Raw genomic sequence first — 19,971 nt, forward strand, 5'->3', positions numbered from 1 at the left:
CATACGGATAGTCACGACCCCCCCATGCATCTTCCCGCCAGCCACACGCCATGTATACGTAAAAACCTGCAGAAACGCGGTGACACCGTCATCCCAACCTGGTTTGAGGCGCCTGCACAAACTCATCAAGGATGCGCCTTAGTTTGGCAGGAGAGTAAATTAACTGGTAGGTTCACGGGGTAATAAAACTGGGAAAATACCTTTGGTGGGCAGCGTGGCTTGTTCTTCTGACCTTTAAGCTCCTGCTCCTGCACCTGTCACGAGGATGAGAATCAAGGCAAGAGCTTTCTTCGCTTCTGTTTGATCCCTATACAAAAAGTCAACAGGTTCCTTTCCTTCTGACCAACTCGACACTCTCTTCCGTAACCACTGCAAGACCAAATCAGCCGACAGCTTACAGTATACTCAAGACCTGCCATCCTGTTACCAAACTACTAAATTCACTTGTATTCAACACCATCACAGGCTTCACAATGTCCACGACGGAGGAAAAAAAATCTGAATCGGGCACGACGACGTTACAAGGGTCCCTCCCTCTCGACACGGGAACATACCAAACTCCTCCACCCTCCGCCTTGCGCAGTGCGTGCCCCATGATCAACGCCCTCGCCAACCACGGCTACCTCCCCCGCGACGGACGACAAGTCACCGCGGCTGATCTCGAATCCGCCATGTCTCTAGTCGGCCTCAGCCCTTTCCTGGGAGGTCTATTCAGCAATGCCGTGTTTCTCGAGCACCCGACCCCCGATTCACCCAAACCGTCACTTTTCTCTCGTCTTCGTGCCATTCTACGCAATCCGTGGGAAATCCTCCCCCATCGTCTCGGCGTCATTCTGCCGGGACAGGCAGAGACAACGTCTGCGGAGAACCCACCCATCAGGGCCCCGACACTCACATTGGCCGACCTCTCCCTCCACGGCGCCATCGAGCATGACGTCTCTCTCTCCCGCCGCGACGAGGCCCAAGGTGACAACCACACTCCTCAGCATGACTTGATCTACGAGATCATGGCTGCGTCCAACGGCGATAAGACGCTCACCATGGATGACCTGTGCGCTTTGAGGAAACGCCGGATCCGGACGCAACGAACCGACAATCAGGAATTGCAGTACGGCAGCTTCGAACACGAACTGGGATGCGGTGAGATTGCGTTGATGCTGAAGATTTTCGGCGACGGAGAGAGCGTGAAGCGGGACTACTTGCAAGCCTTCTTCGCCGAGGAGAGATTGCCTCTTGCAGAAGGTTGGGACATGACGAGGAGAAGATCGTGGTGGAAGAGGTTGGGTCTTGTCGAGTTGAAATGGACCGTCGAACAGGTCAAGAAGAGGATTGGCAAGGTATAGATATGGAATGGAGAGATATGCCTTGCCGGGCCATTCGGAAGCACTTTGTCGCGGGTTTGAGATATCGATATCGTGAGTTCTCGGAACTTGAGGCGTACGGAGGACATGTGGCTTTCTTTCTTTGTTATGGTCGCTACGATGCCGTGGTCGTGTTAAGTATATCCATGAATATAGATACCCAAGTCAGTAGTCAGTAGTCGGCGTGATGATGAACATTCCCTCTCAATACGAAGTACTAATGGAGAACTTCCATGTCACGATAGCCAACGTAATCCAACCTAAAGTGCTACAGTGTCGCTGGTGAAAGAAAGAGACATCAAATCAGATTGTTGTTCTTGCTAATTTCCGTTTCATTAGGGTATCGTATGCATAGGTAAACGTGAGGTCTCTCTTCCCCCTTACTCCCTCTTTCCCATCTCCTTTTTTCCTCTTCTAGTACCTCTTCTCAAGAGTGTGATACTGTCCGAGGGGAAAGAAAAACACTACCGCTTCTTCCTTGTATGCCAAATTTTTTTTCATTTTTTTTTATTTTTTTAAAAAGAAGGAGGGTCACCGCTTCTCATCGACCGCCTCCAACATCCTCCTGATTTGTGTCTCGTTGGCCACCTCGGCCAACCTGCCCTCCTTGAGCCTGTCCCACCAGTCGAACAGCATGCCCTCGCAGATCAACCTGAACCAGGGGGTGTACTTGAGGGCCTTGTCCTTGCCGGTCTTGGTCTCGACGTCCCTGAACATCTGCCTCAGCTCGCCGGGGCCGACCCACCTCGTGTCCCTGACCTCGTTGACGTTGACGTCCAAGGTGACGTCGGCCTCGATGAAGAGGATGTAGTCGATCTCGTGCTCCCCCCACTTGCCGTCCGAGGGGGCGAGGTAGTGGATGCGCGTGAGGAAGTGGAAGCCCTCCACGGGGACCTGCGACGCCGGGATCCCCAGCTCGTGGTTGAGCTTGCGGACGGCGGCCCGCTTGGCCCCTTGGACGTTGCTGACCAGGTCCCCCTCGCCCGTCTCCGAGGGGTGCGCCAGGGGGTGGGAGCAGCAGGTGTTGGTCCACATGTCTGGGAAGGTGATCTTTTCCGACGCCCGCTGCTGCAGCAGCAGCTTCTTCGTCCGAGGGTCGAACACGAACGCCGAAAAGGCCCGGTGCAGCAGGCCCCGGTCGATGTTGGTCATGAGGTGGCAGGCCTTCTTGGAGGCCGACCCCAGGACCCCGTCGTCGTCGTCCAGCACGATGCACACCTCGTCCATGAGCCGGATCTGCTCCTCGTCGTAGCCCGCGAGCAGGTCGTCGTTGGGCGTCGACGTGGACGGAGAAGTGAGAGAAGGGTCGGGCGTCGCGTTGGGGGCCATGTCGGCACCGATCAGTCGGGTGTGGACGTCGGGGAAGAGGGTGGTGACATTCTCGCGGGTGATGTTGGTGGTGGCGGCGGTGGCGGTCGTCGTAGCCATTTTTGTGGCTGCTGCAACAAGTCTATGAACGAAGGTTGTGTGTCGGTCGAGGACGCCTAGCAGCTGAACAAGTAGAGGGCAAAAGGGAAAAGAGTGGGCGGTGAAGTAGAGATAGGTTTATCAGACGATCCAAAGTACGGAGTAGTTCAGTTTATCAACTGCGACAAACTCCTGCTCCGACACGGAAATATTTTGTCCCCCACAAGAACCCCCCCAGTCACGTGCCAGGGGTACAACACTCTTGTCGGCTACACTGCATCCCGTGTGGGTCGACCAGACTGCGGCTTGTACGATGCTGGTCTATCGGGTAAGATGACTTCTTTTATCTTTACTCCATTATGCCTACTATGTACTCCGTACATACACCTCAACTACTAATATAGACTAAGACAAGTGATAATGGAGGCTCAGAACTGCCCCGTAACCCCAGCCATCACCACCACCTCCTATTGTAGCACCTAGAACCCTGACCACCCAATCGAATATTCAGAGCGTGATGAATGTAGATGTCCTAAATCTCAGTGCATGCAAGCCTTAGGAATATCAATTCTTCATGAGTACATGTTGTATCAAAAATCACAAACTCCATACTGCTCGCTAAGCTCTGATTTTCGTAACAATTGTCCTGGATTGCTCCAGCCAACTCTATCCCAGCCTGCAAAGGTAATCCACCTATACACTGACCTCGCCCTCTTCGTCGGCCACCTCGGCGCTCGAAGTAGAGAGTTCTTTCGTAAACTCATTCGTGTCAGTTGTCAATTCCTCCCTGCCACTAGTCTCTTTGACATCATGGTTCTTGATGTCACTGAGAATTCGTTCAAAGTAAGCTTTCAGAGTCCTCAGCCCTCGCAGGTAGCCGCGATCAATGTCATGTGGATGAGCTGGTGGCGCCTGAGCATTGGGCGGTAATTCATCCTCACCAGTAACGCAATTGGCAAAATCCACAATCTTGATATCGATCGGTGGAGGCCATTTCTTGCCTTCTCGTTTCTTCAGCTGTACAATGTCGATGCCATTTCTGGTCGCTTCTTCAGCTTCGCGGGACTTATGAGGCTCGGCATCGTACAGCATGAGAAGCGAGCTTGCATAGAACCGGTATCCAGGAAGCCTTCTGACCATGCTTTCGAGCTTGGAAAGTTTGTGCAGAATGGTTGGGATATGTCGTGCCACACTGCCATAGCTAATTCCATCGTACAGGAATCGTGTGAGTGCTTCTCGAAACTCGCGCCCAGCCTTGAGATCACGGCCATAGTATTTGTCTTCGTAAGTTGCCTTTTGTGTCTTTGCATCAAACGTCTGCATTCCACAGATTCTGACACCGAGCTGTTGCGAGGTTGTCATCTTGCACTTGCGGCGCTGAGACTCCATCTTCTTCTTGGTGGCTTCAACGCCGAATTGTCTAGTTCCCATCTTGAGATCCAGCACACAGGGACGACCCATACCACTGGTTAAATCTTCCAAAAGGATGAAATACGCCACCCGATCACCTGAATTTGACGACTGTGCTTCTTTGGGATTGGACGGAACTATGTTGGTTTCGACCTGTTCTGGGATGTTGTTGAGGCCACCGGCCTGATCGCTTGTCTCATCAGAATAGTCGAAGCCATTCTGATGGCCGGCATTCCGAGAATTCTTACGTTCCTTGAATGTACCGGCTTTCAGTTCTTGATCCATACTAAACACATCGTTTCCGGTATCTGGGCCGATATCTGTCGAGTAAGCTTCGTCCTCGAAATACTCCAAATTGGTGATATTGTCGTTGACCGACTTCCGCCTTCTTCGCAAACCCATACCAGAGTGCCGTCTTTTTACATGAGGAGCCCTGATGTCTCCACTAGAAGCAGCAGAGAGATCGCTGCCGGTAGTTTTGACCTTTTCAAGCTTGTACTCGTCGTATGCGGATGCCGAAGACGAATACATACCCTCTGTACTTTGGCTAGTCACACTGGATCTGGTGTGAGATGGTGTTAGTAATGGGGGAGTCTTTATGGTCACCTCCGGAAGAGGTCGTCGTGGATGCCCTTCAGAACTTTGTCCGTTCTGTTGAGGCAATGAACTGACTGAAAGATTGCTTCTGCGACGACTACCGTGGTCACCTTTAAGCCTCGGCATAGTACTGTGGGCGGCTGGATGACGACGAAGGTACTGAATGGGAGGTGGCCCAAAAACTTCCCGAAGTATCTTGTCCTTGAGTCCTTCATTGACGGATGTGTTGCCCCAACTGGGGGAGTGTTCTGGCATGGATGGCCTGCTTGGGGATCTAATGAGGGATCCATTCTTATGCAATGGCGAATCTGAAATGTCAAAGTCTTTGCTCGGGCGTCGCCCATGGTTAGGGTCGGCGCTCCTAGGTCGTTCCGGCAACAAAAAGTAGTCTGAAGGGATAATATGCTTATTCTGTTCGAGGATCACCTGGGGAATGCTACCAATTTGTTGCGAGTGGCTGACAATACGTGGCTGGGTAATTTCTTTGATCGCCTCTGTAGCTAATTGCCCCGTATGTCCTCGGTTTTCTGCAGTAGTGCTCAACTCAGGGCCATTAGCTCCCGATTTGTCATCGGTTGAGGATTCCGTGGTTGTGCTTTGTTTAGGGCCTTTGGAGAATGTGACATTCAGCACACCGATATACCTAGGAAGAAATTTGAGCATATCGGGGTGCCTGTGTTCAATTCTTTCGTAAAACTCGTTCTCTCGGTTGTTCAATTGCTTGCAGACAGCACGACGAGAGAACCGAAAGATGGTCGAGTGGCCGCCAACTTGATGCTTATAGGGCTCAAGTACGACTTTGGCTCTCGTATGAGGTACGCGAGCATCGCTTGCCTTTCTTGACAAAGTGCTTTGTTGCGTAGGCGTGGTGGAGATGTCCTCTGTCTGACTGGCAGTCGCATATTCGTCTCCAGATTCGAGTTCGGATTCCGAAGCACTGGTAATGGCACTGGTGGGAGTTTCTTCGACTGGTGAGAGCGTCGGAGAAGGAAGATCTAATTTACCCTCCTCTATAGGCCGATAGTTTCCATGAAAGATCTTGGTGTCATTTTTTGAGACTACCGAGATGTCGATATGTTCGGTTCCTCGAGGAACCTCAACTATCTTGTCAGTAGTCATACTTGTGTCTAAACGTGGAGACCTCGCTGCAGCTTTGTTACGGGCGGCGACTTCGTCCGGAGAGGTGAAGCGCTCGATCTCCTCCGGTGATGGGCCTGGGTGAGGATAATAGACAGCTGCAGAAATATGCTCTTCTTCATCCTCACCAGAACTTGGAGGCTTAACAGCGAGGTCTTTAAGCGATACGTCTGTTTGTGCCAGCTTGGGCGTCTCGTTTGTTTTCTTTCGTCTGTAGGCTCCCCGAATCTCCTCGAGCAAATTCGAGGGTACATGAGGCTGTTGGGCCAAGTCCTGCTGTCGAAAGTATGGATCATGGTCATGGTGGGTTGATGCGGCCGCGTTTGAAGCGGGGGGTCCCAGTCGAGAACCTTTCTCAAGAAGTCCTAGATTGGCAGCATCGAAGTACCCTTTCGAGTCCCGCCGTACATACCTCGCGTTGGCAAAGTCTTGAGCGGCGGCAGGGGTTGTAGGCCGAGAGGTAGACTTTGAATGCTCCCTACTCTCCGTCACCTGACGCCCTAAGTCGCCGAGGGTGGGCGAGGGACGCTCAGAATCAGAGCGAGGATCAAAGATGCCCATCATATGGCTTGCCTTTCTGCTACGAGCGGTCCCACTAGTCTCTGGATTCTTGACAGTAGCCTCAATGCTTTTGTCCACATGTTGTCGGCCACGACTGACGCTGCGCTCAGTGCGCGATGTGTCTTTCATGGCTGACCTCATAGAACCTCCCCTCTCAACAGAATTGTGGATTGATGTTTCCTGAGATCCAGACTGCTCATGAGAATTGCTCCTGATCTCCTCACTCCTAGAAGTGCGCCCCTCCATAGGCTCAACACTGACATGAAATTTCTTGGTCCATGGATTTCCATCTGACGGAAGTCTTCGCAGCCCCTGGAAGGTTCCTGAGGATGGCCGAGTGGTCGGAGGGTGGAGATCTTTTTCGGTGGGGGAATTGGTCCTTTGAAGCCATTCGATATTCCGGGGAGATTGAGGACGGGCGGTCTTGGAGGTTTCTGGAGGAGAGACGGCGCGGGCAACCATTGTCGACATGTTGAAAGGCACCTTCCGTGGTGTAGAAGGCAAGGAGGATCTTGTCAATTCTTCAGCTGGAGAGGAAGGCACGCTCTGGTGTGATACATAATGGTCGGCGAATATGCTGTCTCTTTCTGATAACGGCGGCGTCTGTTCGTCAAAGGTGACTGCCCTAGAGATCTTGTATGGCGGGCTTCTGCCATTATTGTAGGTGGACTTCCCTTTTGTCCCCCGTGAGATGGGTATAGGTTTCGAGCTCGACGAGGGACTGGCAGAGGTTGAAGGGAGACCGGAGTCGTGGCGGAGGGCACGTCCATTTACCGTCGAGGCTTGCGCGGACGGTCTTCCGGCGGGAGCGCTATTTGACATGGGGAGGACATTTGGCAAGCCGTCGAGAGGTAAGGGTATTGCAGGCGTGTGGCGACGATTCGCTTAGAGTGGTCGACGGGGGGTGGAAGGGGGCATGCGGCAGGGCAGGAGAGAAGGCAAGACAGCGTTGCAAGATGCAACGTGTCGCAGACAAGGGTCGAAGGAAATCCAAGGCCCGGAGAGGCGGTCTAGAGATGGTTGAGGAGGTGGTCGAGAGCAGGATTGAGGCACGTGGAAGAGCGAGAGGCTCAGTGTCGAGGTGGAGGATGATTTGGTGACGGCGTGTTTTGAATGGCCGATCAACGGTGATGAGCACAGACGTCAGTGGCCGTAGAGAAATCCGGTTGTGTTGGTGCTCGGCTCAATAACAAACATGCATTTGGGAGCCTTCGTAAGTCCAGGATTTGTTGAATGTTGACTGGGCCAAAAAGCAAGCGAGCGATAGATGGAGGGATTGAGAATGATTGAACGAAGCGTAGCGCATTGAGAAGCGAACACAGTTATCGAAGTGGGAGGCGGAAAGAATTCGATTCGATTTAATTCACCAATTCCACGCCCTCCACCTTTCGCAACAATGACATAAGGGACGCACAAAGCCGACACTCACACACTCTCTCCTCTTGTACCTGTCAACGACGTCTCTATTTGCATTTGCGACAAACATCGCCAGCAACTGTCATTGCCTTCTCTGGGACCTCTCCATACGACAAGTCCGTGTCCTTACACCGTGATTCCACACACGTATGAAATGGACTGACCTCGCCGCTAACATCCGCGGACAGGGTTTGTATTCTCCCTCGTCTATTTTGGACCAATCTCTACACGTCATCCTCGCACGTTCTTCACATTGCATATGTCTTCAAAACTACCGGGTTACGGATGTCTCTGCCCGCATACACCGCTGTCCATGATCGTCGAGCCACGTCGCCGGCCCGTGAGGGTGAAGCCGCATCCTTCCTGCACTTCGGGTGCGGACTTGGGTCCAAAGGAACAGAAATGCCCCGTAACAACAATGGTTAGGCACAATCAACAGGGGTAGCGATGAGCTGAAACACAGAGGGCATCAAGATTGTACAGAAAGATGACAACCATCATTCTACGGATACCTCAAGTCTTGCTGCCATTATCGGCACCGGAAACTTTGATCGACGGACACCGCAACTTGGTCTTTTGCATCCACATTGGATCCCCTCAATGCCCAACAGTTACACGGAGAATTCCTGGCCTACCAGGCTCTCGCTTAAAGCCCACAGTCTTTCCGCATTTTCGGCTGTTCGTGCCCATGCTTCTGCTGGGTAAAATTGACAGTCATTCAGGTACAGATTGTCGCCTTCAGGAGTTGGCGCTGGCAGATGGGGATCCAATGCTGCTACCAGTGTTGTGGACGAACCCTGCTCGAGGGTTTTGAATTCGACGCCAGCCGCTTTCTGAGCCTCAACAAGTGCTTGGACGAACGCATCCTCAGTGTGTCTCCATAGCTCGGTATTAATTCCTCCCGGGTGCAAAGCATATGACTTGATGCCATATCGCTTGAATAATCGATTGGAAAGTTCCAACGAGAACAGAACATTGGCTGTCTTGGACTGTCCATATGCGACCACTGGGTTGTAGATGCCATCTGTTCCGAGGCCGTAAGCTCCCATGACTGCCAAATTTGCACGTTCATTTTCCGGGAGCTTTTTCTGCTCTTTGGTGAAATTAGCGTCTGAGAATCTAACAGGTGAGAACCTGTGGCCGTCTGATGATAAGTTGATGACTCTCACAGCGCCGGCTGGAGAGTGGCTCGCCGCTGCAATAAGTTTCGGGAGGATCAGGTTGACAAACAGGAAGTGGCCTACGTGATTGGTGGCAAATTGCATCTCGATATTGTCAGGGCTTTGTTGGTGGTCTTGAATCCACATCACACCGGCATTGCAGATGACGATATCGACTTCCGGAATGTCTTTGGAACTGTTGATCTGAAGTGCTGCATTTTTCACCGATGTCAGGCTGGAGAGATCCAATTCGAGGTATCTACAGTCGACTGCAGGATAAGCAGACGATATGTGGTCTATGACTGCTTGTACCTTGCTCTGCGTTCTTCCGGCGAGAATCAAGCGCGCAGGTTCGTGAGCGGCGAGCGCCTCTGCCGTGCTCTGACCGAGGCCATTAGGCGAGACGCCCGTTATCAGAATGGTCTTGTTGGCAATTTGCTTCGGGAACTTTGCAGCGACTTCTGATGCGTTGGTGAACTTGTTGAACTCTTGATATGTTGCCATGGCTTATTTCTTTTCTTACTCCCAAACGTCGTCTTGGAGGAGTAGTTTCTGTGAGTGGTACGGCATCGTGTTCTCAGAGAGTGCTTCCTAGGCTCTTATACTTTTTTTACGGGATGTTTCTGACGCATAATACGGGCTTCGATCAGCTAGCAATCATAGTGCTTGAGGATTGATGTTGCAACAATCGGCTCTAACACGGATCTATGGGATTATTGTATGAGAATGCATGCATGGTGCAGCCTTAATGGACCTTCAGTTTTGAATCGGGCCAATGATGTCTGGAGAGGCTGAGCACACAAAGAAGTGTCAGCGTGCTGCATCGTGTCCCCCACTTATTTTTCTCATAGTATGACCTGCAGGTCGGAGGTGTTTAACTCCATATGCATGAGCAGGAGACAAATCCTACCCGATACAATTCATCCGAAGAATAATAGTAAAACTACCAGTGAGACCTTGTACAGATACCACCGAACTCGCGTGCCCTGGGCGGTGGTGACAGCCCTGCTGAAGCAAAAGAAGGACACGTGATTTGGCGCTCAAGCGCGTCACTGGACAAACGCGTTTCCTTCTACCAACACAATGTTCCCTACCACGTTCATATGAATTATGGCATAGACTTGCCACGGCTCAGGCGAGACCTTAACGAATGCCTGCCGAGATAGCGGATTCGGACGCTGAGTCCGACTTCAATTCGCCGTTCAAGAAGACAGTGGCGATGGAGGCCGTGGCAGGTTTCGATGGTGTTGCACACCCAAGTCAGGTCTCATTATCACACTATGACTTCGATCAATTCCTGGAACCCACACAACGGCTTTCCTCCCTTTCGCCAGGTCATGGCCATGGTGCGCCTACTGCCAGTGAGTTATTAGCAGGCTTGCCCAGTGAGAGCTCTCCGATGCGGGCGGGCCGAGAGCCAGACTCTTCTCTCGTCCAGGGTAAGAAGAGGGCGTATAGCGACATCCGTGGCCACACCGAGGCTGTATTCCACGAGCCTTCTCTGAAATCATCAAGCTCGAAACGCACAAAAACCTATGCGCACACTTCAAAGTCTAGAGGCATTTTACAAGATATTGATTTGTTCGCTCCTCAAGCCGACCAAAATTCGGGAGAAATCCACCCCTCAGACTCTGATCGGGTGACATCTGCGTTGAACGTTGACCTCTCCATACCGACTGCTCCCCCGAATGGGACCATTAGGCTATTGGGAGAGTCTTTGACAGGCTCAACGCATCGTCTTTCAACCTCTGTGGCCTCGATGGGCCAGTACGAGTCTATCAATTTGGATTTTCGAGGTTCGGGACAGGGGATAAATGTCACTACCAACCCGTTTGGTTCACTAAGTCAGATTTCAAGCCGGGAGCTCCAACTTCCCGATGATACTGATTCTCCTGATGGATCGTTCAGGGGCGCTGAGCACCATTCTCAGTTGAATCAACATGACCTTGAAATCCCTACCAATGTCGACGAGCGAAATTCGCTGCATCAGCTGGCCTCCATCAAGCCACACCGGATTACGCAAAGCGATGGTCCGATGGCCGATGTCGTTGAAGAAGTGCTACAGACGGAAGAGAGGAGTACAGAGGCAGCGGCAACAATGGCACATTCTGAGATTCATACGTCTGTCGTTGAAAAGCCTCCTCCTAAGAAGCGCGGACGAAAACCCAAACACACCACGCCCTTCCCTGCTATCGAGGATGATGTGGACGAACTCTCAATGCATGAGCTGCCGCCTGTAAATCGGTCTCGGCAGGGTACTGTTGACTCTGTATACTCCCAAGCTTCTCAGGCATCGACAGGGAAGACGTCGACACGGAAACGCACGAGGAGGGTATCAAAACAAGTTGGCGATGTAACAAAACAACCAAAACTGTCAAGCGAACCATCACCGGCCAAAGAACTAAGCAGCGAACTGATTCTCGGCGACGAAGTACTCATTGGCCTGCCCAAAGAGCAGTATAAGCCTCGCCCCAGTCGATCTCGTTCCAAAAAAGTAGCAGATGCCGACGATGCTGATGTGCAGTCTCTTGAGCAACAGACCTCTGCCAAGAGCAAGATGGCGGATTTTGAAGATCCAAAAGAACATGAGCCTCCTGTCACCTCTACGAAAACAAGCACCAAAAAGGGACGAAAAAGCAAAGTGAAACGTGCAAAGACATCTGCCGCAGCCTTACTCAAACGTGGCGAACCCATGCTCAGTGAGGGTGAAGATGATGTGGTGTGGATGGACACAAAGCCTGCCCCAGTCAAACTGGATTTACCGCCGGATTTGAAAGTGCTCAAGAAAGAGGGTGATGATTCTGGGGAAGATGCTGATACCGTCAAAGTCTCCCACAAGGAAGGACCACAGGAAGATGTCAAAGGGGGTAAGGTGTCGGTAGAGATTCCAGTAGACGCTCCAGCGGAGACTCCCGTGGCTGTGGTGGTTCCTAAGAAACGTGGTCGAAAACCGAAGAAGACCACGGCAGTCTCCGAAATCAGTGTTGTCGAGGAACAGGATGAGCAGTTTGACAAGCCACGACCGGCACTGGCAGAGAAATCTTCAAATGTGCCCGGTAATCCTCAACAGAAGGCCATGGATGACGACGACCCGAAAGCCCCGACTGTATCGCCTCTGTCCTCTCCTGAACCTGAAGTGGCGCCGCCGAAACACTCAGAGCAGACCCCGAAAAAAGCCGCTCCGGTATTGGTCTCACCTTCCAAAGATACCCCAGAGAAACCTCTTGCGACGCACTCACCTATAAAGCCGACGCTCCTCTCGGATGGAAAGAAGACCATCTACCGTATCGGCCTTTCACGACGACAGAATATCCCCAGCCTCCTTCGCAAGGTTCAACGAGACAAGCCTCCACCGAAGATTGTCGTTCGCAAAGAGAAGGAGAACAAGAAGAAAAAGAATGATTGTTCCGACGACGAAGGTGCTGGTGATCGGGATGAAATGAGAGGCGCTGATGGTATGTTGGTCGAATGGGACTTCTAAAACTTTAAGAAATCGGGCCCGTTTTTGTTCGTTGATGACCGAGTATCATTATGGTTATTACGACTTCATGATTGTCGATTTGTCGCCTACATCTGATGAGGTCACTTGATAGCGTTTCATGGCTTGTTGTCTTTGGGCAGAGGTGTCGGTATCTGTGGGAGGGAGGTGGCAACGATCATACGTAGCACTGCATGGTACACTGGTGCTCCACGACGGGTAGATATGTGACTACGGATAATTCGCGACTGCGCAATGCTAGGGATGTTCCACGTATGGACGAAATGAACCCAATACACTTATGTACTCCGTATGGAGCCGTTGAGTTCAGCGCCTCAAGGTCTCGTTTTTGTTTTGGTGTGTACATCTAGAAACCTGTGTTCGTGAGTGTCCTAGTTGACACACGTACGTAGGTAGGGAGGGAGGGAGGGGGGTTCCTCATGCTGTATTGATGTCGAGGAGCACCAAGACGTCGGCCCTTGCTCCTCAGCTAGGAGGAGAAATGACGGACACTGAGTTCTGATGGCCTGAAATGCGTCCCAAGCCGAGAAAAACACAGTACTCTCTTTTCACATGTGTATATTATATTATATTATTCTACATGCGTGGGGCTCGATAGGAAAAAGCCAAGGGCCCCTTGTGGATTCGAGGGCCAACGCTATAAGCTTTGTTCGAATAGAGGCTGACGGAGAGCTATAAGCTTGGTGATTCTATTACGTCGCCTTCTTCTATTGTTGTGAAGAAGATGTGGACATCCGCTATTGTGTGTGCGCAAAGTGTGATATGGAGCGAAAGCAGCGAAGCTCATAACTTCTCAGCGCGCTCCCGCAATTCGTCTGCCAGCCTTTCGAGATATGCCTTCGCCATGGGCTTGGGGATATTCTCTGCCAGACCGGATTCCGGACTGCCTGGCCGTCCGTTGGCAGCCGTTGCATCGGGGGTATCCACAGCTGCAGAAGATTGGTTGTGGTTTTTGCTTTGGGTGTTGGTGCTTATGAACCGTCGAACTATCTTTTCCAGATCTCGTCGTCCATCTTCGTAGGCTGCCAAGTCGCGATTGCCGTAAACATCGCGACCGGCAGCGTAGTTTGATTGTGACAAGGAGCGGAAGAATATGTTCAGAGAGATATTTATGCGCGACGACGATGCTGCGTCCACGGCAGAGGTGGATGCGACTGTGACATCTCCTGGTGCCGAAGATGTAGATGGCGTCAATGGCGACGAAGGCGTATCCGAGGGCGTTGGTTGTGCTGTTGTGGTGGTTGCGGGTAATGGTGTGCCTGAGTGCGCCCAGAGTGGAGGAATGAAGAGTGCTTCGCCGGGTCGGAGGATGGCGACATATGGATGTGTGTTTGGTATGGGTTTTAATCTGTCGGCTTCGGTCTCCGGATTATCGGACGGTTCAAGAATATCAATCGTCGAGGTTGTCGAACCCGCAGGGAAAGATAGGTGCTTGATGTCTTCGGGAGGGAAAAGGATGAGTTTCCTGGTTCCGCGGACCTGGAAGAGAACGTTTGCCATGACATCGTAATGTAACCACATGTTGACATTGGCGCTGATGCGTAATGGGCTGCTGAATTTGTGCCTGCGGATGAACTCGAGGGATGATGGCAATGTGAAGTCATCGGCGAGTTCGGGCCAATCGGTGGGGAAAAGTGCTGGGAGTTGCGTTGGCTTCGTGCTGGATATGGAGCGTAGATACATGTGTGCTTGAGGATCTGAGTCTAAGATTTTGATAAAGTTGTGGAACGTCATTGTGGTGTAGGCGAAGTCTTTGCGCTGGAAATTCATGGTCCGGTTGGGGGAGGCGTGGATGACAATATTTCGTGAAGCTGGAACTTTAGACAGGAGATAGGCTGGGTTCCATTTGCTTGTACACGGTCCGATATCGATACAGGTGAGAATCTTTGGCACGCCGGCTCCCAGGATGTTGATGAAATCCTGTTCCAAGTAGGGGCTCACACATTTGACTGGGGTCAAAGGCCGCATTGAGCCTTCCTTGAGCACGCCCTGGCCTACAGGTAGTGCCTTTTGTTGAGTAGGCTTAACAAGAGCCCATGGAGTAGTGTCTCCTGCTTCGAAGAAATACAAGAGCCAGCAACCTGGATTCCAGTATGCACCAAAGCTGAAACATGTTGCTCCTCCACCGACAATCAGCGTAGCTCTGTCCTCTGCACTGGCTGTACGGTGGGTAGAATGGCCGATGAAAAAGGGTCGAGGAATGTTCGGGTCCTTTCGCGGTAGGACACAAGCGACTCGCAACTCCATCTCCTTCTCAAATTCGCCGAATGCGGAGAAACTTCCAAGGATGGTAAGAATCTCGTAGTCTTTTGGTATGCAGCCATGTCTAGCCACTCCTCCAATCAGTAGAAGCTCATTCCTAATAACGCTGTAAGAGGCTCCAAGACGAGAGAGCCATGGCCAAATGCCAGCTGAGGTGTCCAGAGCGTTTGAAGTTTTGAAAGTGACGCCAGTGACGACATTGTCCCTGATATTCAATCGCCATCGCCACAAGCCCTGGCAAATTACACCATCGTGTCGCATGCCCCCAAAAAGTAGACCATGGTTGAAGCCAAGTCTGACGAAGCTTGCCCCAAATCGGGGCATGGGGTCTTTTAGAAGAGAGCGAAGAACCTGCCAACCGTTCTTCCTATCCCAAAGTAGACAATCGGTGGCAAGCTTCGTGGCCGATGTCTTGCCTCCGAAAACAACAACGCCGTACAGCTTGTCTGGTAAGACTACGGCGGCCACGCGGTGTCGAAAACGAGGTTCAGGAAGGTCATGGATACGTTCCCATTTGGATCCAGTTTGCAACCAACAATCCTTCATTGGCGCAGAAGGCGATCCCCTTCCGCCAATAAGGATATTTTGTCCGTTTGCAAGAGTCGTAATGGTATGGCAGCATCTGGCTCCAATATCCTCAGGTGGAACAGACGGTGGTGGCAGTTTGTAATCTGAAGATGCATAAACTGAGGTGCTAGATAGTCTAGCCTGTAGACCTGTCCCCCCATGCAGCCCAATGGCATCCTCGCCGGGAATTCGGTAGGCTGAGGCATGGTGAGTGCGCCCTTCCCGCTCTGGATTCGGCGTGTATGTGTAAGCAAAGAACTGCGTCAGGCCACTGTATGGCGAAACAGTTCTCGTAGACATGTCGGATGCAATACTATCCATGGAAGCTCGTCTAGATCTTGGCTGCTCAGGAATCAACGGTTCATCTCCAGTCTGTGCAATGATAAATGCATAGTGCGAGGCGAATAGTGCGAATTCCTCCCTACACAACCGTTAAAAGGGCCGAGAAGGATGCGGGAGAAGCCACTTGCCATTCGTCGAAGGGTTCCACTTCGTCAAGAGACATGCGCTGAGAGGGTGATAGAAACCTAGGATCGGCCCACAACTCCCATAAGTTTTGTGTCTCGACCATGTGAAAACCTGCACTCTGGAAACGTAGAGTCTGGGTGTGACATCCAGGATACTTGAAGACAGAACGAAGTGGAGTGCCCAGCTTGGAAAAATGGTTCATCATGGTAGTAGTAAACGGATTGTCGGGACGATCTGGAGACTGCTGTTCTAATAAACAGAATGTGACATCTACGCTTGTCAGTGCTGCTGCTGAGAAGGTCAGGGGAGTTAACGGGAATACCTGGAGAGAGCGTGCTTGTCCACGCGATGAGCGCATCTGAGTCTTCAGGGGCCATGTAAGTGATGCTGACTTCGGCCAAACAGAGGATCAGACAGTCATCAATGTCAACTACGGATTTGAGCAGGCGCTCCAACCGTCGTGGATTTCGCAAGTCACACCCGATGCCAACGTACTCTTCACTGTCGAATACTATCCCATTTTCTTGCGGCACTTCGGCATTGACTGAAAGCAGATCTTTCATCCGAGGAGTGTTACGGATGATTTCACGCTTGCTAATCATCAGCTCCTCAAAATCAACGTCGATGAATTTCGCAGCGCTGCATAGTTCCCTGTCTTGTGCAAGCCATTGGAAGGGTATGGGATCACTGACTTCAATGAGCATAAGAATCCCATGACAAAGGATTGGGGGTCTTACTCACTATCCACAGCCCAAATTAATGATAACCTTCTTCTGATCAGAAGGCCTTTCCAAGAACTGTCTAACAACCCAGTCGATGGCTCGCATGCGAAGCCAATACCCCCGGTTAATGAGAGGTGCTCTCCGCTGAGGCTTCTTTACGAAGAATCGATAGAAATGCGGCTGTGGCAGGTAGAGTCGCTCAACGCTTCTCTTCGATACAATGCTGCTGTTGTTGGTCTGTTGCGTACGGGTTAAATAGAATAGGCATAGTATGCGGCGTAATACTTACACCCATTATCAGGCCCGCATTCTTCTCCATCGCGATCGCATCATCAGTCTCCCCTCGAAGAGAGGATGGAGGAGTGGCCATATCAACCCCAAATATCCCTGTTGGGATACTCAACCCAGTAAACAACACATGCCTTGAACACGGAATGAAGTATCGAAGAAGTAGTAAGGAGCGAGATGAGTCAGAAGCGCCATGAATTCAGTCTTTAAACGCCATCCATGATAGAAATAGAAAAAATGACGTGCAGACGTTATTGGTCAAGGGCCTGGCCTTGGCACAAAAATGATTTCTATTGGCCAGGCCCGCCTCTTCTCATCATTTGTCTGCTTACTCAATCTTCTGCTCATGTTTCTCGAACAAGACAAACGAGGGACAATCGTTGTGAAAAATATTATCCAGCATCGGCATCTCGCGGCGGAGCTACAGAAAGTGCGTGATAGATTTTGATCGCGAGAGATTCCCACAGTTATCCCACCCTGCCAGCACGGCTACAATGACAACAGCAATGGAAGCGTCCGAGCCGAACCTCAAAGAATCATTCAATGAGGCCAAAATCCGACAGAATCAGCTTGACACTCTTGATCCTCGAAGCTCATCTTACAAAGATACTCTGCAAACCATCATAGACAATTTGGAACGATGTCGGCAGTTGATCCGACAACTCGCACTCTTTAGTCCAAATGAGGAAGTCGAGGACATTGCTACACAGGATCTACAGTATGTTTGCCCTTTTATCCCAGAAGCCGCGACTAAGTGGAAAGGTACTTGACCGTGGACTACAATCTCGCGGAGATGAAGATCAAAGCATACAGTGAGGACCGACTCTCGTCGTTGCGAACATCCGTGGCACTATTGGAGCGTTTCCTTACCCAGCTGGACCACTATGGCCTGCTCAACTCATCCGATCACAAGCTGTACGAGAGGTTTCTTGAGCAGCGAGATAGCTTTAGGATAGTGTCCTCTAGCAACCCCGAAGAAAAGCGCAAAATTAAGATCACCCGGTTTCAGGAAGAAAAGTCTTTGAAGCAGAAGCTCGAGGTTGGTGGGCATTCGCCTGTAGATAACTTTCGCTAATTAAAGCAGTACTTGAGGGGTGAATCACAGAAGATCAACATTGACGACGATACAATACGAAATCTTTATCTGGCCGAGATTTCCCTTTCGGTGAATAGGGCCTTTTCTTCGTTAGACATGATAACACAGGAACTTGACATTCTGTCTCATATGCGTCAAGCGCCCGCTCCGAGCAGTCCACCAATGGACCAGAGAGAACGGACTAGACCTGATGGATATTCTGAACGCCTGGATGGGCCCATGACATTGGCAGGGCTAGGCAAGAGGGGTGGTCCTCTGCTCAACTCGAGTGGGAAGCCACTGCAGCCTTTCACCCTTACCGACAAACGCACCCAACTTCAACAGGGTGTCTTTCGATCTGGTCATAACCTCCCAACGATGAGCATCGACGAATATCTCGAGGAAGAACGACGCAGAGGAGGTATTATCGAAGGAGGTGGCAATGCCAATGCTCCTCAGCCGGAGCCCGATGAAGATAATATAGATGAGGTTGATGCTGCCACCATGAAAGCTCGGCAGTGGGATGAATTTGTTGAAGCAAATCCTAAAGGCGCTGGCAATAGATTGAACAGAGGCTGAAGCTCAGCCCGTTTGAGTTACTTTTCCCCTAGCAGGCCCAGTTGGAGGTATTCGCCCCGTCGGTATCTATCGCTTTCTCTGGTATTGCCTTCGCCACTGCACTGTCTCGAGATGCGTGACCATACTCATGACAACCTCAAGTCTATGTTTATTTTTCTTCCAGATCCGCTACAGTCGTCGGTCTCTTAGCTTTGATGTCCGCCAAAATTTTGTCTGCGCCCTTCCGCAGTAACTCCTCAGCTGCACGTATGCCGAATGAGTCTGCATCCTCTTTGGTCTTCACCACTTGAGTCATCTCAACTTCTGCCTTCTCCTTTCCGTCCTGACTTACAACGATTGCTTTGAGCTGAAGTGCATCTTTGCTGTCCCCTTCTTTGAGCCATTCCGTTTCAACTCCGAGAGGAGCACTGCATCCGCCTTCCAAAGTCCTCAGTAAGCTTCGCTCCGTGGATGTAGCCAGATGAGTTTCGAGATGGTCTATCCTATCAAGCATGGTTTGAACACGTTCGTCAGATGCTCGGCTCTCGACCCCGATCGCGCCCTGTCCAACAGCATAGAGCATCCCGCCATTTTTTGAATCGAGATACTGAGTGATGCGATGACTGAGATTGGCCCGAATTAGGCCGGCAGCTGCAAGAATTGCAGCATCAAAAGGTCCGTCCTCGGCATCGAGTTTCGACAGTCTCGTGTCGATATTTCCTCTCATATCAAGAACTCGTAGGTGAGGATATTTAAGAGCGATCTGAGCTCCTCTTCGCATTGACGAAGTACCAACAACTGCTCCTGCGGGTAGGTCTTCGATATTGCAAGGTTTGCGTCCGGCCTTAAGAACAAAAGCATCCCTTGGGTCTTCCCTTTGCAGCACTGCACCAATTGTACAGCCAGGAGGCAATTGAGTGGGCACATCTAGAAGCAAAATCAACGAGAATCCTTGCATTAACACCCAAAATCCAAACCTTTATATGAGTGGACCAAGAAATCCAATCCTCCTTCGAGCATCAAGGTTTCAAGTTCGTGCGTCCACAAATTCTTAACCGGCATATCCTTGAATGGAGTAATTTTGTCGATATCCCCGGCTGCCGTGTCTCGTGCTTTGATCGCATAGACATTGTCGGGGAATGTTGATGCCAAAGCCTTCACTACAAGATCCGTTTGGATGAGAGCAAGCTTTGATTTTCTGGTGCCGACACTGAATGTTGTTTGAGGATTGCTTCCGTGAATTGTTGCCGAGGCATTGTCGCCCTGAACCACTGCGAGGGTGGCCATTTCAGCGCAGAATGACTTTCTTGAAGGCTCAGTGAAATGGCTAATAATACCAGAAAGTCAGGATATATTCTAGTGCCGTTGGAACTTGCAATGTTTGGTTTAGTGGTGGCGTTTCTGCTGGTTTCCGTGTCGGAGCACGTGAGTCCGAGTTGCTCTCGTCATGCCAAACTGGGAGCCCCGAACCTCGGCAGGCAAC

At 51.1% G+C, this 19,971-nt stretch overlaps 6 protein-coding genes across 6 annotated transcripts; 2 read left to right on the forward strand and 4 right to left on the reverse strand.

Moving 5' to 3' along the window:
* Positions 1-1,677: 1,677 nt before the first annotated feature.
* Positions 1,678-2,934, reverse strand: PV06_10912 (isopentenyl-diphosphate delta-isomerase). The gene has a single exon (XM_016412507.1). It carries the CDS (start codon positions 2,787-2,789, stop codon positions 1,893-1,895), a length of 897 nt encoding a protein of 298 aa, XP_016257006.1. The 5' UTR covers positions 2,790-2,934; the 3' UTR covers positions 1,678-1,892.
* A 186-nt stretch (positions 2,935-3,120) lies between these two features.
* PV06_10913 (uncharacterized protein) lies at positions 3,121-7,786 on the reverse strand. Its single transcript, XM_016412508.1, has one exon. It carries the CDS (start codon positions 7,293-7,295, stop codon positions 3,462-3,464), a length of 3,834 nt encoding a protein of 1,277 aa, XP_016257007.1. The 5' UTR covers positions 7,296-7,786; the 3' UTR covers positions 3,121-3,461.
* Positions 7,787-10,199: 2,413 nt separating this feature from the next.
* On the forward strand, positions 10,200-12,831 carry PV06_10914 (uncharacterized protein; the record flags this gene model as incomplete). The annotated part of the gene is made up of 1 exon (XM_016412509.1): positions 10,200-12,831. The coding sequence occupies one exon, from the start codon at positions 10,200-10,202 to the stop codon at positions 12,528-12,530; it is 2,331 nt and encodes a 776-aa protein (XP_016257008.1). The 3' UTR covers positions 12,531-12,831.
* A 292-nt stretch (positions 12,832-13,123) lies between these two features.
* On the reverse strand, positions 13,124-17,015 carry PV06_10915 (uncharacterized protein). Its single transcript, XM_016412510.1, has 5 exons — positions 16,857-17,015; positions 16,587-16,804; positions 16,168-16,532; positions 15,848-16,115; positions 13,124-15,798 (listed from the first exon to the last, which is right to left on the reverse strand). Exons 1-5 carry the CDS (start codon positions 16,935-16,937, stop codon positions 13,332-13,334), a joined length of 3,399 nt encoding a protein of 1,132 aa, XP_016257009.1. The 5' UTR covers positions 16,938-17,015; the 3' UTR covers positions 13,124-13,331.
* Positions 17,016-17,205: 190 nt separating this feature from the next.
* Positions 17,206-18,576, forward strand: PV06_10916 (uncharacterized protein). Its single transcript, XM_016412511.1, has 3 exons — positions 17,206-17,573; positions 17,618-17,894; positions 17,940-18,576. Exons 1-3 carry the CDS (start codon positions 17,350-17,352, stop codon positions 18,507-18,509), a joined length of 1,071 nt encoding a protein of 356 aa, XP_016257010.1. The 5' UTR covers positions 17,206-17,349; the 3' UTR covers positions 18,510-18,576.
* PV06_10917 (porphobilinogen deaminase) lies at positions 18,144-19,883 on the reverse strand. Its single transcript, XM_016412512.1, has 2 exons — positions 19,466-19,883; positions 18,144-19,415 (listed from the first exon to the last, which is right to left on the reverse strand). Exons 1-2 carry the CDS (start codon positions 19,773-19,775, stop codon positions 18,658-18,660), a joined length of 1,068 nt encoding a protein of 355 aa, XP_016257011.1. The 5' UTR covers positions 19,776-19,883; the 3' UTR covers positions 18,144-18,657.
* Between the last annotated feature and the right edge of the window lie 88 nt (positions 19,884-19,971).

Source organism: Exophiala oligosperma (genome assembly GCF_000835515.1).
Source record: "Exophiala oligosperma strain CBS 72588 unplaced genomic scaffold supercont1.17, whole genome shotgun sequence".
Taxonomy (NCBI): Eukaryota; Fungi; Ascomycota; class Eurotiomycetes; order Chaetothyriales; family Herpotrichiellaceae; genus Exophiala; species Exophiala oligosperma.